Genomic DNA, 20000 nt, shown 5'->3' on the forward strand with positions numbered 1-20000 from the left:
GTGTGTGTTGTTGTGGTTGTTGCTGTTGTTGTTGTGTGGTCTTTTTTTTGTTTGTTTTTTCAGGCGTACTTTCGGTGTTTTTTTTTTCCCCATAATGCTTGATGCCAAACAAGAACATCAACAAGTACAATAATGAGATATGTATGTATGTATGTATGTATGTGTGTGTGTGTGTGTGTGTGTGTGTGTGTGTGTGTGTGTGTGTGTGTGTGTGTTGTTATTGTTGTTGCTGTTGTTTTTTTCTTTTCAGACATAATTTCTTTCTTTTTTTTCAAGAATGCTTTATGTAAACAAAAGCAACCACCACAAAAGATGTTGCCGATTCAGTTTACCACCATGAAGCACAAACATTCTGAAACTGACCTATGTGGACCTACTCACGTGTATAGACCTGACCCATGTGGACCTACTCACGTGTATAGACTTGACCCATCTGGACCCACTCACGCGTACATACTTGATCTATGTGGACCTACTCGCGTGTATAGACTTCACCCATGCAGACCTACTCACGTGTATAGACTTGACCCATGTGGACCTACTCATGTGCCTAGACTTCACCCATATGGACCTACTCACGTGTATAGACTTGACCCATGTGGATCTACCCACGTATATAGACTTGACCCATGTGGACCTACTCACGTGTATAGACTAGACCCATGTGGACCCATGTGGATCTACCCTACATAATTTCTGTTCTTTGTTTTCCCAGAATGCTTTATGTAAAACAAAAACTACAACCACCACCACAAAAGATGTTGCCGATTCAGTTTACCACCATGAAGCACAAACATTCTGACACTGACTAAGACCTGATCGATGTGGACCTACTCACGTGTATAGACCTGATCAATGTGGACCTACTCACGTGTATAGACTTGACCTATGTGGTGGACCTACTCACGAGTATAGATCTGACCCATGTGGACCTACTCACGTGTATAGACTTGACTCATGCAGACCCACTCACGTGTATAGACTTCACCCATGTGGACCTACTCACGTGTATAGATTTGACCCATGTGGACCTACTCACGTGTATAGGCCTGACCCGTGTGGACCTACTTACGTGTATAGACTTGACCTATGTGGACCTACTCACGTGTATAGACCTGACCTATGTGGACCTACTCACGTGTATAGACCTGACCCATGTGGACCTACTCACGTGTATAGACTTGACCCATCTGGACCTACTCACGTGTATAGACTTGACCCATGTGGACCTACTCACGTGTATAGACTTGACCCATGCGGACCTACTCACGTGTATAGACTTGACCCATGTGGACCTACTCATGTGCCTAGACTTGACCCATAGACTTGACCCATATGAACCTACTCACGTGTATAGACTTGACCCATGCGGACCTACTCACGTGTATAGACTTGACCCATGCGGACCTACTCACGTGTATAGACTTGACCCATGCGGACCTACTCACGTGTATAGACTTGACCTATGTGGACCTACTCACGTGTATAGACTTGACCCATGTGGACCTTCTCACGTGTATAGACTTGACCCATGCGGACCTACTCACGTGTATAGACTTGACCCATGTGGACCTACTCACGTGTACAACGTGTAGCCCACGGGCACCGTGCAGAGGAAGAAGGCGGCCAACATGATCAGCATGAAGAAGGTGTTGGAGCGAGACGCTCGGTACGGCTGCTGGGCTGGAGGGCACGCCTTCAGAGCTGACAGCTGTTGGGCAGGAGAAGGAGAAGGAGGTGGTAATGAAGGAGGAAGAGGAAGTGAACGTGGAGGTGGAGGAGGAGGGGGGCAGGAGGAAGAGGAAGTGAACGGGGAGGTGGAGGAGGAGGGGGGCAGGAGGAAGAGGAAGTGAACGAGGTGGTGGAAGTGGATGAGGAGGTGAAGGAAGAAGAGCAGGGGAATGTGAAAGAGGATGAGGTGCAGGTGGTGAAGGTGGATGAGAAGGAAAAGGGAGGAAATAGTGGAGGTGGTAGAGGTGGATTAGGAGTGGAGGAAGTTGAAGAGGGGGAGGTGACGGAGGTGGAGGTGAAGGAGGCAGAGGAGGAGGACGGAGGAGAAGGTGGAGGTTGAAGGAGAGGTAGAGGAGGACGAGGAGGGAGAGGTGGAGGAGGTGAAGGAGGTGGAGGAGAAAGATATGAAGGAGGAGGTGGAGATTGAGAGGTGGAGGAGGTGGAGGTGGAGGGAGAGGTGGAGGGAGAGGTGGAGAGGTGGAGGGAGAGGTGGAGGAGGATGGAGAGAGGTGAAGAGGTGGAGGGAGAGGTGGAGGAGGGTGGAGGTGGAGGGAGAGGTGGAGGGAGAGGTGGAGGAGGATGGAGAGAGGTGGAGGGAGAGGTGGAGGAGGATGGTGAGAGAGGTGGAGGGAGAGGTGGAGGAGGATGGAGAGAGGTGGAGAGGTGGAGGGAGAGGTGGAGGAGGATGGAGGGAGAGGTGGAGGGAGAGGTGGAGGAGGATGGAGAGAGGTGGAGGGAGAGGTGGAGGAGGATGGTGGGAGAGGTGGAGGGAGAGGTGGAGGAGGATGGAGAGAGGTGAAGAGGTGGAGGGAGAGGTGGAGGAGAATGGAGGGAGAGGTGGAGGAGGATGGAGGGAGAGGTGGAGGGAGAGGTGGAGGGAGAGGTGGAGGAGGATGGAGGGAGAGGTGGAGGGAGAGGTGGAGGGAGAGGTGGAGGAGGATGGAGGGAGAGGTGGAGGGAGAGGTGGAGGAGGATGGAGGGAGAGGTGGAGGGAGAGGTGGAGGGAGAGGTGGAGGAGGATGGAGGGAGAGGTGGAGGGAGAGGTGGAGGAGGATGGAGAGGTGGAGGGAGAGGTGGAGGAGGATGGAGAGGTGGACAGGTGGAGGGAGAGGTGGAGGAGGATGGAGAGGTGGACAGGTGGAGGGAGAGGTGGAGGAGGATGGAGAGGTGGACAGGTGGAGGGAGAGGTGGAGGAGGATGGAGAGGTGGACAGGTGGAGGGAGAGGTGGAGGAGGATGGAGAGGTGGACAGGTGGAGGGAGAGGTGGAGGAGGATGGAGAGAGGTGGAGGAGGATGTAGAGGTGGACAGGTGGAGGGAGAGGTGGAGGAGGATGGAGAGAGGTGGAGGAGGATGGAGGGAGAGGTGGAGGAGGATGGAGAGAGAGGTGGAGGGAGAGGTGGAGAGAGAGGTGGAGAGAGAGGTGGAGGAGGAGGAGGATGGAGAGATGGAGGAGGAAGAGGTGGAGGAGGAGGAGGAGGGGGTGAAGGAGGAGGAGGTGGTGGTGGAGGAGGATACAGAGGAGGAGGAGGTGGGGTAGGTATGGGACGGGGGATGGAGAAGGGAGGGGAGGTGGTGAGTGTGGTGGGAGGGAAGGGTAGGGTGGGGAGGAATGGAAGGTCAGATGGGTTGGGTGAGACATAGCGGGAAAAAAAAAACGGAAAGGCTTGCAGTTAAGTGGGGATTTTTGTTGTGTTTTTTTTGTTTTTTTTTTACTCTTTCAAAATGAGATGACTGAATTTTACTGACAATTTAGTAGCAAGCTATGCATGCGCACGTACGTTTATGAATGCACGAAACATGCATACGTGCGTGCATGCACGCGGAGAGACGCATGCACATACGCAGACACATCGATCTATAGACACACACATATATATATACACACCGTACCACACCACACCACATCACACCACACTTCAACACAACACAATACCACCACACCACAAAATAGCAGCAGCAGCAGCAGCAACAGCAACAACAGCAACAGCAACAACAACAACAACACACACACACACACACACACACACACACACACACACACACACACCATGTATGCTAAGAAAGAAAAAAAAGAAAACTGTATGAAAAGACAGATAGAGAGAGAGGTTAAGGAAGGGAGGGAGGAAAACAGAAACTGAGAGGAAAGCAGTATTTGATGAATGAATTTAGAAACATTTGGAAAGAAAGACATGCTAAAAAACAGATTTATACGCATACAAAAAGAAAACTATACACAAATAATGACATGCGAAAACGAAGAGAAAAAAAAACAACAGACAGAAATAAAGAAAAACAAACATGCTTACATACATGTAACACATGTCATAACAATAATAATAATAATGGTATTTATATAGCGCTGAATCTTGTGCAGAGACAAATCAAAGCGCTTTCGCACCAGTCATTCACACGCATGCATAACTCTAAAACTGGAGAAACTGAAGACAAGGAAGTGGCAGGGGAGGGAGGCTACTTTGGGAAGAGGTGGGTTTTATGGCCAGACTTGAATTGAAAGAGCTGAGTGCGGAGACTTGACGAAGCCAATGAGGAAGTCCATTCCAATTGCAAGGTCCAGAGACAGAGAAAGAACGGCGGCCAACAGTCGAGTGTTCGAATCTGGGTATCAGTGTACCTACGTATACGCAGAAACAAACAAACAAACAGACAGACAACTGACAACAGAAAGATAATGCAATACAGAAGAAATTCAAACATCCTCACCATTTTCAAATAGAATGTAATGAAGACTTTGAAGACTGATATACTCGGGGTCAAAGGTGCAAAGGTCAAGGACAGCCTGAAATCGAGACACACGATATTAACGGTCGTCATGTTACCAACATGTAGCTGCAACTGATCAAAATCTGCCCCACGAGAGACTAACAATTTCATTACAACGAATAAATCATTTGAAAACGAATCAAACAACAATTTCATTGTCATCATACATTTCACAATAACACCCACACAACAACCGATAGCACATTCCCAGTCATCATAAGCCAGGAAGAATAACAACAACAGCAACACAACAACAGCAATAACAACAAAAGGCATTCAAATTATCATACAGATGGAAATAGAAAAAAACAAAACAAACAAACAAACAAAAAAAAACCTGCTTATTGTTTGTTCCTTTCACAATACAATACAATACAATACAATACACAAACTTTATTGTCTGTACTTTGGTACAGAGATTTTCTTTTTGGCAGCAGCACATGTCCAACATAAGAAGAAAACAACAAATAAATAAAATGAATGTAAAATAAAAAAGATATATTAAATGGCACCAAAAGGAAATAGCTATATACAAATATACAGATTACTGAATTTCACGTGCCTCTCCATTTCAGTCAGCCAAGCCGCACTGCACATCTCCCCTCCCCCACCCCCCCCCACACGCACACACACGCACACCACACTCTCTCTCACAAAGTATGCAACTACAAAGATCATAGTTCATTTAAAAATCAAATATCACCAGACCAAGACTGAGAATTAAACCAAAAAAGCAGCACTTCCGTAGCTCACAAAACAAAGTTTACATCACTATACGTTTTCTGGTACGATTCACACAATTTCGCAAAGTCGACGACTGAACACGCGTTAATTTGCCTGGCTTTTAAAAGTTTGTAACAGCATGCTATATATATATATTTTTTTTAAGAATCATTTAAAAGTGGGAAATACTTATCCGTCAAGCACTGGACATACACAATGAAGGTTAGTGAAACTGGGAATACTAACATGTGCTGGGAAAACACAATATCACATGAAAGTGGGAACACTAACTTGTACAGGCACCGAGAACACACCAAGTCTATGTCCAACAGAGAGAACATCATCAGTTCAAGCACTGGGAATGCACCAGGCTCAGGTTAAACAGAGAAAACGCATCAGTACAAACACTGGGAATATACCAGGTCCAAGTAAAGACAGAGAACACATACGCACTGGCAATCTACCAGACTTACGTCAAATATTTGAACACCCTCCAGTACAAGCCCAGGGAATACTAACTAAAATGTCTACAATCACCGGTATGTGGGACGGGCCATAAAAGAACATTCCATTCCTCGCACAGGTACAAGCAGTGGGAATACACCAGATCCAAGTATAACAGAGAACAAGTACCAGTACAAGCACAAGGAACACACCATATCCTGCCAAAATAGAAAGAACATACAGCAGCACAAGCATTGAGATAACAACCGGGTCCATGTCATGACTCAACGAGACCTATGTCAAACAGAGAACACGCACCAGTACAAACACTGTGATTCAACGAGATCTATGTCAAACAGAGAACACGCACCAGTACAAACACTGTGATTCAACGAGATCTATGTCAAACAGAGAACACGCACCAATACAAACACTGATTCAACGAGATCTATGTCAAACAGAGAACACGCACCAGTACAAACACTGTGATTCAACGAGATCTATGTCAAACAGAGAACACGCACCAGTACAAACACTGTGATTCAACAAGATCTATGTCAAACAGAGAACACGCACCAGTACAAACACTGTGATTCAACAAGATCTATGTCAAACAGAGAACACGCACCAGTACAAACACTGTGATTCAACGAGACCTATGTCAAACAGAGAACACGCACCAGTACAAGCACTGTGATTCAACGAGATCAATGTCAAACAGAGAACACGCACCAATACAAACACTGATTCAAAGAGACCTATGTCAAACAGAGAACACGCAACAGTACAAACACTATGACTCAACAAGACCTATGTCAAACAGAGAACACGCACCAGTACAAACACTGATTCAACGAGACCTATGTCAAACAGATAACACGCACCAGTACAAGCACTGTGATTCAACGAGACCTATGTCAAACAGAGAACACGCACCAGTACAAGCACTGTGATTCAACGAGACCTATGTCAAACAGAGAACACGCACCAGTACAAGCACTGTGATTCAACGAGACCTATGTCAAACAGAGAACACGCACCAGTACAAACACTGTGATTCAACGAGATCTATGTCAAACAGAGAACACGCACCAGTACAAACACTGTGATTCAACGAGATCTATGTCAAACAGAGAACACGCACCAGTACAAACACTGTGATTCAACGAGACCTATGTCAAACAGAGAACACGCACCAGTACAAACACTGTGATTCAACGAGACCTATGTCAAACAGAGAACACGCACCAATACAAACACTGATTCAACGAGACCTATGTCAAACAGATAACACGCACCAGTACAAGCACTGGGAGTACACCAGGTCCAGAACGTTGGCAGGAATGTCGAACTCTGGAGGCCCGATCTTTTGCATGATGCCACAGCTACACTTGTCATACAGCAACCTGTAACACACACACACACACACAGATATATATATATGACGTATCAAATGTTGCGTTATTGTTTTACGACTGTTTTACTGAATGAAATCAGTAACACGAAACTGGGGAAATTGGTTGGGACAGAAGGTTGTGATGGTGAACAACGACACCCGCAACCTCCAATAACATGGGGAAAAAACCCCGAAAACAACAACAAAAACAATTATACGAATAACAACAGCAACAGAAAATCATGCCGTGAAGCACTGAGTTTGTCAAGACTAATCTGGTATGTACTGTGTGACTTGTTGGTACTTATCGAAGATTACTACTTAAGTGTAAGGCATATAAAGCGCAGCCACTTGTTGACAGCCAGTTGCCGTCAGCCTGACAAAGCAACGCACACAGTCGCTGTCATCCAGAAAAGAAAAGAAAGAGAAACACCCGTAGGTGCTGGGGAGGACCCAGAGAAGCACTGTCTCCACCCGCCCTTGGAACCATCCTGCACCACCCTTGGAGGCCTGCGCTGTGTTCACGATGGGTGCAGGCACGCACAGGACACTCCGTTAAGAATTCAAGGGATATAACTGCTCCTGAACAGAGGCAAAAGAGACCACAGGATGCAACTCGCGACATCCTTAAAAGAGGTATCCCCATGGGTGTGCCAGCCAGTATTTCATGACTGCAGAGCCCACCGGCAAAAGACACCACCATCCAGCTGCTGAGCACACCCCACAGACCAAACCGCCTCTGCCTGCAGACAGATGAAGACAGTGTCACTCCAGACACAGCCATACGGTCTTATGTGCCCTCAAGAGAGAATCCCAAGTTGTAGTCTTTCCCACTGTCGACAGGACTTTCCCTGTGGTCAGTGGGTCTTTCCTCACCGTCACTGGACCTTTCTCCAGGGTCAGCCTAGTCCAGGCAAAGAAGAAAGAAAAACACCCGTAGGTGCTGGGGAGGACCCAGAGAAGCACTGTCTCAACCAGCCCTTGGAACAATCCTGCACCACCCTTGGAGGCCTGCGCTGTGTTCACGATGGGTGCAGGCACGCACAGGACACGTCGTAGAAACAAATATTATTGAGATTCACTGAAGAGAGTACCGTCCCACGGACCAGCCATCCGTTTCATCTGTCTACACGAGACAAATCTGGCTGGCATACATGGCGATAAAGCGCAAAACGACGCGCGCACAATTCTCGGCCAGCTGCTGTCAGCAAGTGGCTGGGCTCAGTGTGGACGTGGCCTGAACTGACCTTCGCGGAAGCTCCACAAGGAGGGTTTTAATGATGACCACCAGAAAGTCCATGATGATCAGTTTGTACAACTGCTGTCCCACATAGGTCTCCCAGCACTGCACACACACACACACACAAACCACGCGCACGCACGTGCACACATACACACACATGCACACACACACACGCGTGCGCGCACACACATACACACACGCGCACGCGCGCGCGCACACACACACATTCACATAAACACACACACACACACAAACACACACACACGCACACACACACACACACACAGAGTTTATGATGACTTTCTACAACTGTTGTCCCAAATAAGTCTCCAAGCACTGTGGACTCACGCGTGTGTACGCACGTGCACACACACAAACACACAGAGAATTTGTATCATTGTTTCCAACATACAATGCAGGCAAACAAGTAATAAGTGTGATACAACACAGCACAACACGACACGACACAACACAACACAGCACAGCACAGCATAGCACAGCACAACGCAATACTTTCGTCCAACATTGGCTTTTTACTCTCAATATGGAGCAGAAAATGGCAAAAAATGTAAATTTCCTGGTGACATAAAAATGTACCGCGCGTATATGAATTTGTGTCTGTTTTCGGCCCTAGTGGTCACCAAATCCCATAGGATATATATGTGTATTTTTTTCTTCTTTTTTTTTCCCAAACATAATTCTTTTTTTTTTTTTTTTCCTTTTTTTCCAAACGAAGTTTCCATCGAAGAGGGAATAAGGGAGAAAACCTACTGGAACGCACTTTTTCAAAGCATGGTCTGGAGTTCTCTCTCGTAGTTTGTTACTTTTCTCTGCTGTCTGACATGAATGCAATAGGCAACTTTCACGTATTGTATCCAGCTGCCCCCTTCCCTCTTGTCTCCCCACACCCAAACTCAACTCCCAACCACACACACACACACACACACACACACACACACACACAAAGAGAGAGAGAGAGAGAGAGAGAGAGAGAGAGAGAGAGAGAGAGAGAGAGCAAAATAAGTAAATCAAGTCACTCGGTGTAACTGTTCACAACAGCCTTCCCAGACGATCACAGTCTGACGGACTCAACCATTCAGTCCAAAAAGGGGGATGTTGTTCATTTCTTTTTGTAATCCCTAGTGTGCACATGTTGATTAACTGGTGGAGAGAGAGAGAGAGAGAGAGAGAGAGAGAGAGAGAGAGAGAGAGAGAGAGAGAGCATTAATAATGATATATAAAAATGACGATGACGTGCCTGTGTAGGGAATAATCATAGCAGCATGTTAATCATCATTATCATCAAAAATATATATATATATATATATATTATATATATATATATATATATATATATATATATATAATGAAAAAACAACGAGACTAATTTCAAAATGATAACAACGAAAGTAATTAACAACAAAAACAACACGATAATAATAACTAGAATACGAACAACAGCAACAATACTACCACTGCTCCTGCTACTACTACTACTACTAATGACGATGATGATGATGATGATTTTCAAAAATCACTTCTATTACTACTACTACTACTACTGCTGCTGCTGCTGCTGCTGCTACAATTAAAGAAATAATAAGAAGGAAAAAATCACATGTTAACCAGAAAAAACACCTATGTCTACCAGACTGGTGCTGACTACGACAAGAGGGGCTAGCTTGCAGGTGAAGGTGTGGTACCGTGATGACGTTGCAAGGACTGATGGTGCTGGTGCAGGAGTCCTTGTGGCTGCAAGTCACTTCGGAGTATAGCGTCACCATCAGCACCGTCAGTGAGGCCAGCCTCAGGAACACCGTCCTGCCACAACGCAGCACACGTCACCTCCTAGTGTTGTGACGTCATTCACGCGCAACGTCATGAATGACGCTGTGGTTGTCAGGCAAGAAAGTTTATTTCATGTGGAGGCTGCAGGGGGGCATGGAAACTTTACACACATGCACGTTTTACACACACACACACACACACACACACACACACACACACACACCATATATCTACACATAACTGACAAAGGATTGATCTGGATTACTGTACACGGGGGGTGGGGGCTTGGGCGGCGTTACCTGATGGGGGAATAATTGTAACTGACAAAGGATTGGTCTGGCTAGGTGATTGTCTGTTCATGCGGGGACGTTACCTGATGAAGGTATAACTGTAACTGACAAAGGATTGATGTGGATCACTGTACACGGGGAGGTGGGGGAGCATTACCTGATGAGGGTATAATTGTAACTGACAAAGGATTGGTTTGGATCACTGTACACAGGGGGTGAGGGTGTGTGTGTGTGTGTGGGGGGGGGGGGGTGAGCGTTACCTGATGAGGGTATAATTGTAACTGACAAAGGATTGGTTTGGATCACTGTACACAGGGGGTGAGAGTGTGTGTGTGTGGGGTGGGATGGGGGGGGGGGGGGGGCGGGGGGGGGGGGAGCGTTACCTGATGAGGGTATAATTGTAACTGACAAAGGATTGGTTTGGATCACTGTACACAGGGGGTGAGGGTGTGTGTGTGTGTGTGGGGGGGGGGGAGCGTTACCTGATGAGGGTATAATTGTAACTGACAAAGGATTGGTTTGGATCACTGTACACAGGGGGTGAGAGAGAGTGTGTGTGTGGGGGGGGGGGGGGGGAGCATTACCTGATGAGGGTATGATTGTAACTGACAAAGGTAGTGATCACTGTACACAGGGGGTGAGAGTGTGTGTGTTCAAGGGGGGGGGGGGGTGGACGTTACCTGACGAGGGAAAATCTGTAACTAACAAAGGACTGACCTGGCTGGGTGGCTGACTTGTCTGTACACGCAGAGGGGGAACGTTACCTGATGAGGGTGATCTTGATGACGTAGGCAGTGGTGTACTGCTCGCTCTGCACCACCTTTTGGAAGATGATGGGCAGGGCCCCGTTGAGCACGGCCATGGTGATGGCAGGCAGGAACTGAATCAACAGCCTCAGCAGCACGGCCTCCGTGCCTGACACGTCACTGTGCTCCGTCACGTACTGCACGGGCAGCCAGTGGGAAGAGAGGGGAGGGAGGCATTGGGGGAGGGCGGGGGGTTTGGGGGGGGGGGGTACACGGGGAGGGGGAGGGGAGAGAGGAGGGGGGGGGGGGAGAGATGGGAGAAGGGTGGGTGGGGAAGAAATGTTTAGTAATGTGGTTATTGTTGGTTTGTGGCGACTGGTGGTGGCTGGCTGCATTTTGTTGTTTGTTGTTTTGGTGGTGGCGGCTGGTGGTGATTGGCTGTTTATGTTGTTGTTGTTGTTTCTCGTTTTTTTTTGTTTGTTTTTTTTTGTTTTTGGCGGCGGTTGTAGTTGAATGTTTTGTTGGCGGTGGCGGTGACTGTTGGCTGTTTTTGATGTTGTTGTTGATTTTGGCGGTGGTGTTGGTGATGGTTTTGCTATTGTTGTTGCTGCTGTTGTTGTTTAAGGTAGTCGAGGAGGTGGCGGTGGTGGTAGGCTGTTTTTGTTGTTGTTGTTGTTGTTGTTGATTTTGATGATGATGGCGGTGGTGGTGGTGGTGGTGGTGGAGGTGGATGGTGAATGGTAGGTGCATACTATTGCACGTGTATCGTTTCATGGAAGAACAATGTGCTGTATGTGTTGTTTGCGCCATGCAACAAGTACTGTGTTGATGATGATGTTGATGATGATGATGATATGATAATAATAATAATAATAATAATAATAATAATAATAATGTTATTATCATCATTATTATCATTATTTTTTTTATTATTACAACAGCTGCTCCTCCTACTACTGGTACTGCTATTATTATTATTATTATTATTATTATTATTATTATTATCATCATCATTATCGTCATTACAACAGCAACTACTATTACTACTAGTAATGCTAGTGCTGATTCTACTACTCGTAACATTACTACTACTACTACTACTACTGCTACTAGTAATGCTGATGCTAGTGCTGTTGTTGCTGCTGCTACTACTACTACTGCTGCTACTGTTGCTGTGTTGCATAAAAAAAAGTAACCCACCATTTGCTCTTTACTAGTCACCCTGCACTGAATGAAGACTCACCGTGGTGGAGAAATAAGTCATGTAAAGCACTCACCGTAGTGGAGAAATCAGTTCTGTAAAAGACTCACCTTGGTGGAGAAATCAGTCATGTAAAAGATTCACCGTGGTGGGGAAACGTATCATGTAAAAGACTCTCCGTGGTAGAGAAATTAGTCATGTAAAACACTCACTTTAGTGGAGAAATCAGTCATGTGAAACACTCACCGTAGTGGAGAAATTAGTCATATAAAAGACTAACCGTAGTGGAGAAGCCAGTCATGTAAAAGACTCACCTTAGTGGAGAAATCAGTCGTGTAAAATACTCACCGTAGTTGAGAAATCAGTCGTGTAAAAGACTCACCGTAGTGGAGAAATCAATCGTGTAAAAGACTCAGCGTATTGGAGAAATCAGTCGTGTAAAAGACTCACCGTAGTGGAGAAATCAATCGTGTAAAAGACTCAGCGTATTGGAGAAATCAGTCATGTAAAAGACTCACCGTAGTGCAGAAATCAGTCGTGTAAAAGACTCACCGTAGTGGGGAAATCAGTCATGTAAAAGACTCACTGTGGTGTAGAAATCAGTCTTGTGAAACACTCACTGAAATAGATAAATCAGTCATGTAAAAGACTCACCGCAGAGGAGAAATCAGTCGTGTAAAAGACTCACCTTAGTGGAGAAATCAGTCGTGTAAAAGACTCACCGTAGTGGAGAAATAAGTCACGTAAAAGACTCACCGTAGTGCAGAAATCAGTCGTGTAAAAGACTCACCGTAGTGGAGAAATCAGTCGTGTAAAAAGACTCACCTTTGTGGAGAAATCAATCATGTAAAAGACTCACCGTAGTGGAGAAATCAGTCATGTAAAAGACTGACTGTGGTGTAGAAATCAGTCGTGTAAAACACTCACTGAAATAGAGAAATCAGTCATGTAAAAGACTCACCGCAGTGGAGAAATCAGTCGTGTAAAAGACTCACCTTAGTGGAGAAATCAGTCATGTAAAAGACTCACCTTAGTGGAGAAATCAGTCATGTAAAAGACTCACCGCAGTGAAGAAATCAGTCGTGTAAAAGACTCACCGTAGTGGAGAAATCAGTCATGTAAAAGACTCACTGTGGTGTAGAAATCAGTCGTGTAAAACACTCACTGAAATAGATAAATCAGTCATGCAAAAGACTCACCGCAGTGGAGAAATCAGTCGTGTAAAAAGACTCACCGTAGTGGAGAAATCAGCCGTGTAAAAAGACTCACCGCAGTGGAGTAATCAGTCACGTAGAAGACGATGTAGCCAGAGGCACCCAGGACGAGGACGATGAAGATGTTGATGATGATGCGCACGGTGTAGAGGGCACACTTCTTGCAGGCGCTCGTCAGTCTGCTTTCCCGCTCTCTCAGAAACTGCTTCTCGTTCAGGTCGCTCTGTTCGGTTTGTGGAATTTTTTTTGTATTTGTATTTCTTTTTATCACATCAGATTTCTCTGTGTGAAATTCGGGCTGCTCTCCCCAGGGAGAGCGCGTCGCTACACTACAGCGCCACCCATTTTTTTTTTTTTTGTATTTTTTCCTGCGTGTAGTTTTATTTGTTTTTCATATCGAAGTGGATTTTTCTACAGAATTTTGCCAGGAACAACCCTTTTGTTGCCGTGGGTTCTTTTACGTGCGCTAAATGCATGCTGCACACGGGACCTCGGTTTATCGTCTCATCCGAATGACTATGTGTTCGAACAATGATGATGATAATCATGATGATGATAATATACAATAACATTTTACACACATACACACGCATACACACACACACACACGTACACACATCTCTCTCTCTCTCTCCATATATATCTATAGTGGAGTGATGGCCTAGAGGTAACGCGTTAGCCTTGGAAGCGAGAGAATCTGATCTGAGCGCACTGGTTCTAATCACACCGGCAGTCACCAGTATTTTCTCCCCCTCCACTAGGCCTTCAATGGTGGTCTGGACGCTAGTCATTCGGATGAGACGATAAACCGAGGGGCCGTGTGCAGCATGCATTTAGCGCACGTAAAAGAACCCACGGCAACAAAAAGGTTGTCCCTGGCTAAATTCTGTAGAAAAATCCACTTCGACAGGGAAACAAACAAAACTGCAGGCAGAAAAAAAGGGGGGGGGGAGGGGGCGGGGCGGGGGGCTGTCAGTAGAGCGACGCGCTCTCCCTTGGGGAAAATATATATATATATATATATATATATATATATCACCTTTAACCATTAACCTGATTGGCTTACGACCCTTTTTAATCAAGGCAACGTCGTTCAGTGAAAGAACAGAACAGTTATCCTGGGAGAGTAAAGGGTTCACAAACGATAAAGAGAAGTAACTCTCTCCATTGACAAGGTACACAACTTCAAGTCATTGGCGCTTACACGTACCGATTCCGCTTGCACACACAGTATAGGTACATGAAAGGTGCACTGGAACAAACCCAGATACTTCCTCAAACAGGAAGTCCTGCGTGGCCTTGTCCTTACACTGATCATTTAACATGTGCATGCAGCAGCAATGACAGAAGGAATGTGCAGGGGAGTAGGTGGGGGGTGGCGGGCGAGGAAGTTGACTGACCTAGGCATAAACCCAAAGCGTCTCTACCATAGATGTAGATCAAACATTCACAGGCAGTCTCTGTCTGCGTATATGTTGTCTGGATGTGCTTTTCGAGTAGGCTTTTGTCAGGCTAACGGAATATGTCTCATCAGACGACGCCGTTGTTTTTGTTTGTTTGTTTGTTTGTTTAATATACTTTTTTTTTAAATTCATCTATTTATTCATGTATCGATCTTTCTTGTCAAATGTTTTGTTTTATCTCATTTGATTTCTTTTATTGTATCATTATGCGCTTCCACAAATTTAGCAAACCAAACAATAAAGATTAAAAAAACCCCAACCAACCAACCAACCAACCAAACAAACAAAAAAAACCCACCCCAAAACAAGCAACACCATGAATAAAACACTACTCCCTTTTCTTCAATACAAGTTGGGGGAGAGGTGAATTGGGAATGAAGTGATAACTTAAGGCATGGGTGGGGTGGGGGAAGTGGTTTTGTCTAAAAGTCACAATTGCGGACAGACGTTCAACAAAAGAACGAACGAACGATAACAAAGACCACAAACACGTGACCCCAGGTCTCGCCACACCATCACGTGACCCCCAGTCTCACCACACCAACACGTGACCCCCAGTCTCACCACACCAACACGTGACCCCCAGTCTCACCACACCAACACGTGACCCCCAGTCTCACCACGCCATCACGTGACCCCAGGTCTCACCACACCAACACGTGACCCCCAGTCTCACCACACCATCACGTGACCCCCAGTCTCACCACATCAACACGTGACCCCAGGTCTCACCACACCAACACGTGACCCCAGGTCTCACCACACCATCACGTGACCCCCAGTCTCACCACACCATCACGTGACCCCCAGTCTCACCACACCAACACGTGACCCCAGGTCTCACCACGCCATCACGTGACCCCAGGTCTCACCACACCAACACGTGACCCCAGGTCTCACCACACCAACACGTGACCCCAGGTCTCACCACACCAACACGTGACCCCAGGTCTCGCCACGCCATCACGTGACCCCCCAGTCTCACCACACCAACACGTGACCCCCCCCACCAACACGTGACCCCCAGTCTCACCACACCAACACGTGACCTCCAGTCTCACCACACCAGCACGTGATCCCCACACCAGCACGTGATCCCAGGTCTCACACCACCAGCACGTGACCCCCACACCAACACGTGACCCCCAGTCTCACCACACCAACACATGATCCCCACACCAACACGTGATCCCAGGTCTCACACCACCAGCACGTGATCCCCACACAATCACGTGATCCCAGGACACCACACCAGCACGTGACACCCCACACCAACACGTGATCCCAGGACTCACCACACCAGCACGTGACCCCCACACCAACACGTGATCCCAGGACTCACCACACCAGCACGTGACCCCCACACCAATACGTGACCCCAGGTCTCACCAGCAGTTCGTAGCGCACAGACCTGTGCTTCACCACTGCCGAGGCTTCGTCACTCAGCGTAAAATCCCAGTTGCCAAACACCTTGTTGCAGAACTGCGTGGACCCGTCACCGGCGTTCAGGATAGACTCCCGGAAATTGGAGGCCATGCTGAGAGAAGAAATTGTAAGGATGATAATATAGTACAACACAACATTGCACAGCAAGTGTGCAATACAGCACAGCACAGCAAAACACAACACAACACAGTACAATACAATGCAGTTGAAACACAGCACGGTACAACACAATACAATACAGTATGGCGTATCACAGTGCAACAGAGTACAACGCAACTCGGTACAGTACAGTACAGTACAGTACAGTACAGTACAACACAGTACAGCATAGCACAGTATAATTATCACAATTCAGTACAGCACAGCAGTGTACAATACAATATAGTACACAACACAGCAAGTACAGTACAGCGCAACACACCGGAGCACGTAATAGCACAGCAGAGTACATGACAGTACAGTATCGCACAGTATAGTGTAGTACAGCACAGAACAACAACACAGCACAATACAGCACAGAACAACGTTGGGCAGGCACGACACCGCTTTTGTCAATAGAAACTAATATTGTCCGGAAAAAAGAACGACTACATCACATGATAAAGTTGTTCATTCAACTGTCGCACACCCTTCTCACGTGAAAAAACAAAACAGAGACATCTCGAACCCACCCCCAACTCCGAGTCAGGCATCAGACGTGCTCTGACGGTGAACTCCTTTTCAATCGGTTGCCCAAGACAAAGGACTGCGTTATACGACTGTCGTACATTAATGCCTAACAGTCGATCAGACCCTTTAAACATAAAGACAGAATCAGTACTCAGCCCTTCGAACGACGCAACTTTCTCTAAACCAAAACCCATGCCAATATCAATGTGACATGAATGTCTTTGCCAATATAGATCTTTTAAGCTCTCCTTCAAGCCTTCGCTCCATCAGAACGCCCCCACTCCCACCCCTCCGAACCCCAGCCCCTCCCCCTTTCGGAACACCAAATGGTACTCACACTCGGAACAGACGTGACTCTTAAACAATCCACCCTCTCGTTCAAACGTACGAAATATTGACAACACCAAGACTCCCCAGCACTGAACATCTTGACCTTGATCAAAGGTGCAAGTCAAGCCAGCAGGAGGCAACGTGGCAGAATCGGTTAGGTGTCAGACTTCCAGTGTTCACCAGTGATCAGGGTTCGAAGGTCCATATCAGCGTGGAACTGTGTCCATAGGAAAAGCACTTCACTCCGAGTTCTCCTCACTCCACCCAGGTGTGAATGGGTTACCTGACTTCGGTTGGGGAAGGTTAAAACGACGGAAGGAGAGGATTGGGCCCCGCCTTCCTGTTGCCTCGCCCTAGACACAGTGGATATGACTTCCCTTTCCCACCGGCTCGTAAAACTCTATGAGATCTTTAACATTTTAACCAATGATAATAATGATAATGATAAAATAACAATAACAAGAATCGTAATTTTCATCATTATATCATTATTGTTATTATTACCATTATTGTTATTATTATCATTATCATATAATATTTATATTGTGCAAACTCCCCGTATCATCGGGGCTCCAAGCGCCTCACACGAAACAATACATATGCAATAGTGCATTTTCAACACAACAGCACACGAGGCCATAGAAGAGAAAAACGAGGTGGTAGAGGGTAGGAACCAAGAGGTGGTTAAACGCAACAAACAAATGGTTAAAGCGATGGACTTGCAATCCGAGGGATCCGCTTTCGAATCTCGGTAACGGCGCCTGATGGCTAAAGAGCGGATTTAACTCACTCAGTACGGCCAGTCCTCTCTTCTCCTCTACACAGACCCCTTGGATGTCCAGTGGGTGTCTGAATGACCCAACCTTTAGCTTCCATCGTAAGAATTGTGGTATTCTTTGTCAACATTCACCTCTTCAGTATAAGAGCCTTCCTCTTGCAATATTTTGATGATGGTAATTGGGGTGAAACGCTGTTAACGTCGTCTCTTTCGCCGTTCGTATGGAGAGAGGTAATGGGGATTTTTCTGATCTCCAAGGTCAACATATGTGCAGACCTGCTGGTCTCTAAGACCCCTTCGTGTGTGTACGCATGAAGAAAATCAAATAAGCTCGTTAAAAACACTGTAATCCATGTCAGTGTTCAGTGGAGTATGGAAACAAGAACATATCCAGAATACACAACACCGAAAACTGAGTATGCCTGCCTACATGGCGGGATAAATAAACAAAAACGGTCATACACGAAAAAAAAAAAAAAAAAAGAAGAAGAAAGAAAGCTAAACGCCGGCTATGTGCTTTGACTGAAACCTGACTGAATGACACACAGGAAAACGAATGATGAGCGCTAAATGGTAGCTGTCAATCAAGCTCTACGCAGGTTAGGCAGCCTGTTGTGTAAATGACTACGTGTGTGTGTGTGTGTGTTTCTTTCTTTTTTGTAAAGTGTTTTAGAGCTTGATCTCCGACAGAAGGATAGACGCTACATAACTATCCATGTCATTCATTCAGTCATACTTCCGTCCCATGAGCAAGAGGCTGAGGACGAGGCAGAAGATGCAGACGAGAATGTAGGCCAGTGACAGCTTGTAGTCTGTTCCATCCAGTCCGTTCCCGCTGTAGTGGCCGTAAAACAGCGCCGTCTTCTCCAACCAGCCCTGTGGGACAGGGAGAGGCACGCACGTACACGTGTGGTCACAAAGTGGCGTCCCAGTGCACGTGCAACATATTATGTAACAACACACACACACACACACACACACACACTGACCAGCACACACATTCTTACACCTTTTCATCTTTTGGCAAACTACAACCCTCCTTTCCCCCCCTCCACATCCCCCCCTCCAGTGTTTAACCATCCTCCCCTTCTTTACCTTTGTAAATATTGCTCACCTTTTTCTCTTTTCTTTTTGATTACTTCTCACAGTTTTTAGTTTTACCTCTGCCTTGGTTTTGTCCTCTCTTTTCTTCTCCATTCTTTACTTTTCTCCCCACGAAGAAGGGCCTAGGGTCCAAAACGTAGGGAAATTCCTTCATCATATGACAAGTTACCACCTACAGGTCAGTTTGACCCATTTTTTTCACATTATATAACATGTTTTGCTTTTTCTCGATGATACTGCTTATCTTCTTTTTTTTCACACTTACGTTTTGTACAGTGAAGGTGATGTGTGTTTTAGCTGATTATTCTTATGTCTGTACAGTCTAGAATAGGAGTCTGTATTCAGCTTATTGTTGTTCTTTGTCATTTTTCAGGGGGAGAATGTGTTACTGTTTTCTGGTACAGTGACAAAATATCATATGTCGATACGTGGTGCATAGTGGAAGAAAAACAATACTAAAAAAAAAAGTAACTTACACGTGCATGGAAGGACTGACACTGAACTCACAACACTTCGAACACACACACACACACACACACACACACACAAAGACCAGACACTCCCCTCACACCTCTCCCCATGCTCTCCCGCCCCCCACCCCCTCCTACCCCCCGCTGCCCCTCCAAAAATGAATAAACAAACAAATAAATAA

General features: G+C 46.2%; 1 protein-coding gene across 1 annotated transcript in view; it reads right to left on the reverse strand.

Moving 5' to 3' along the window:
* Positions 1-20000, reverse strand: part of LOC143291897 (transmembrane channel-like protein 7) — a 29786-nt gene that overhangs the window by 4486 nt on the left and 5300 nt on the right. Inside the window, exons 5-13 of the mRNA XM_076602036.1 lie at positions 18981-19120; positions 16411-16558; positions 13614-13781; positions 11162-11340; positions 10023-10140; positions 8324-8421; positions 6979-7086; positions 4454-4529; positions 1581-1711 (exon numbers count right to left, since the gene is read on the reverse strand). Coding sequence (XP_076458151.1) covers positions 1581-1711; positions 4454-4529; positions 6979-7086; positions 8324-8421; positions 10023-10140; positions 11162-11340; positions 13614-13781; positions 16411-16558; positions 18981-19120 — 1166 coding nt within the window. The remainder of the gene's footprint in view (positions 1-1580; positions 1712-4453; positions 4530-6978; positions 7087-8323; positions 8422-10022; positions 10141-11161; positions 11341-13613; positions 13782-16410; positions 16559-18980; positions 19121-20000) is intronic.

This window comes from Babylonia areolata, chromosome 18, assembly GCF_041734735.1.
Source record: "Babylonia areolata isolate BAREFJ2019XMU chromosome 18, ASM4173473v1, whole genome shotgun sequence".
Taxonomy (NCBI): Eukaryota; Metazoa; Mollusca; class Gastropoda; order Neogastropoda; family Buccinidae; genus Babylonia; species Babylonia areolata.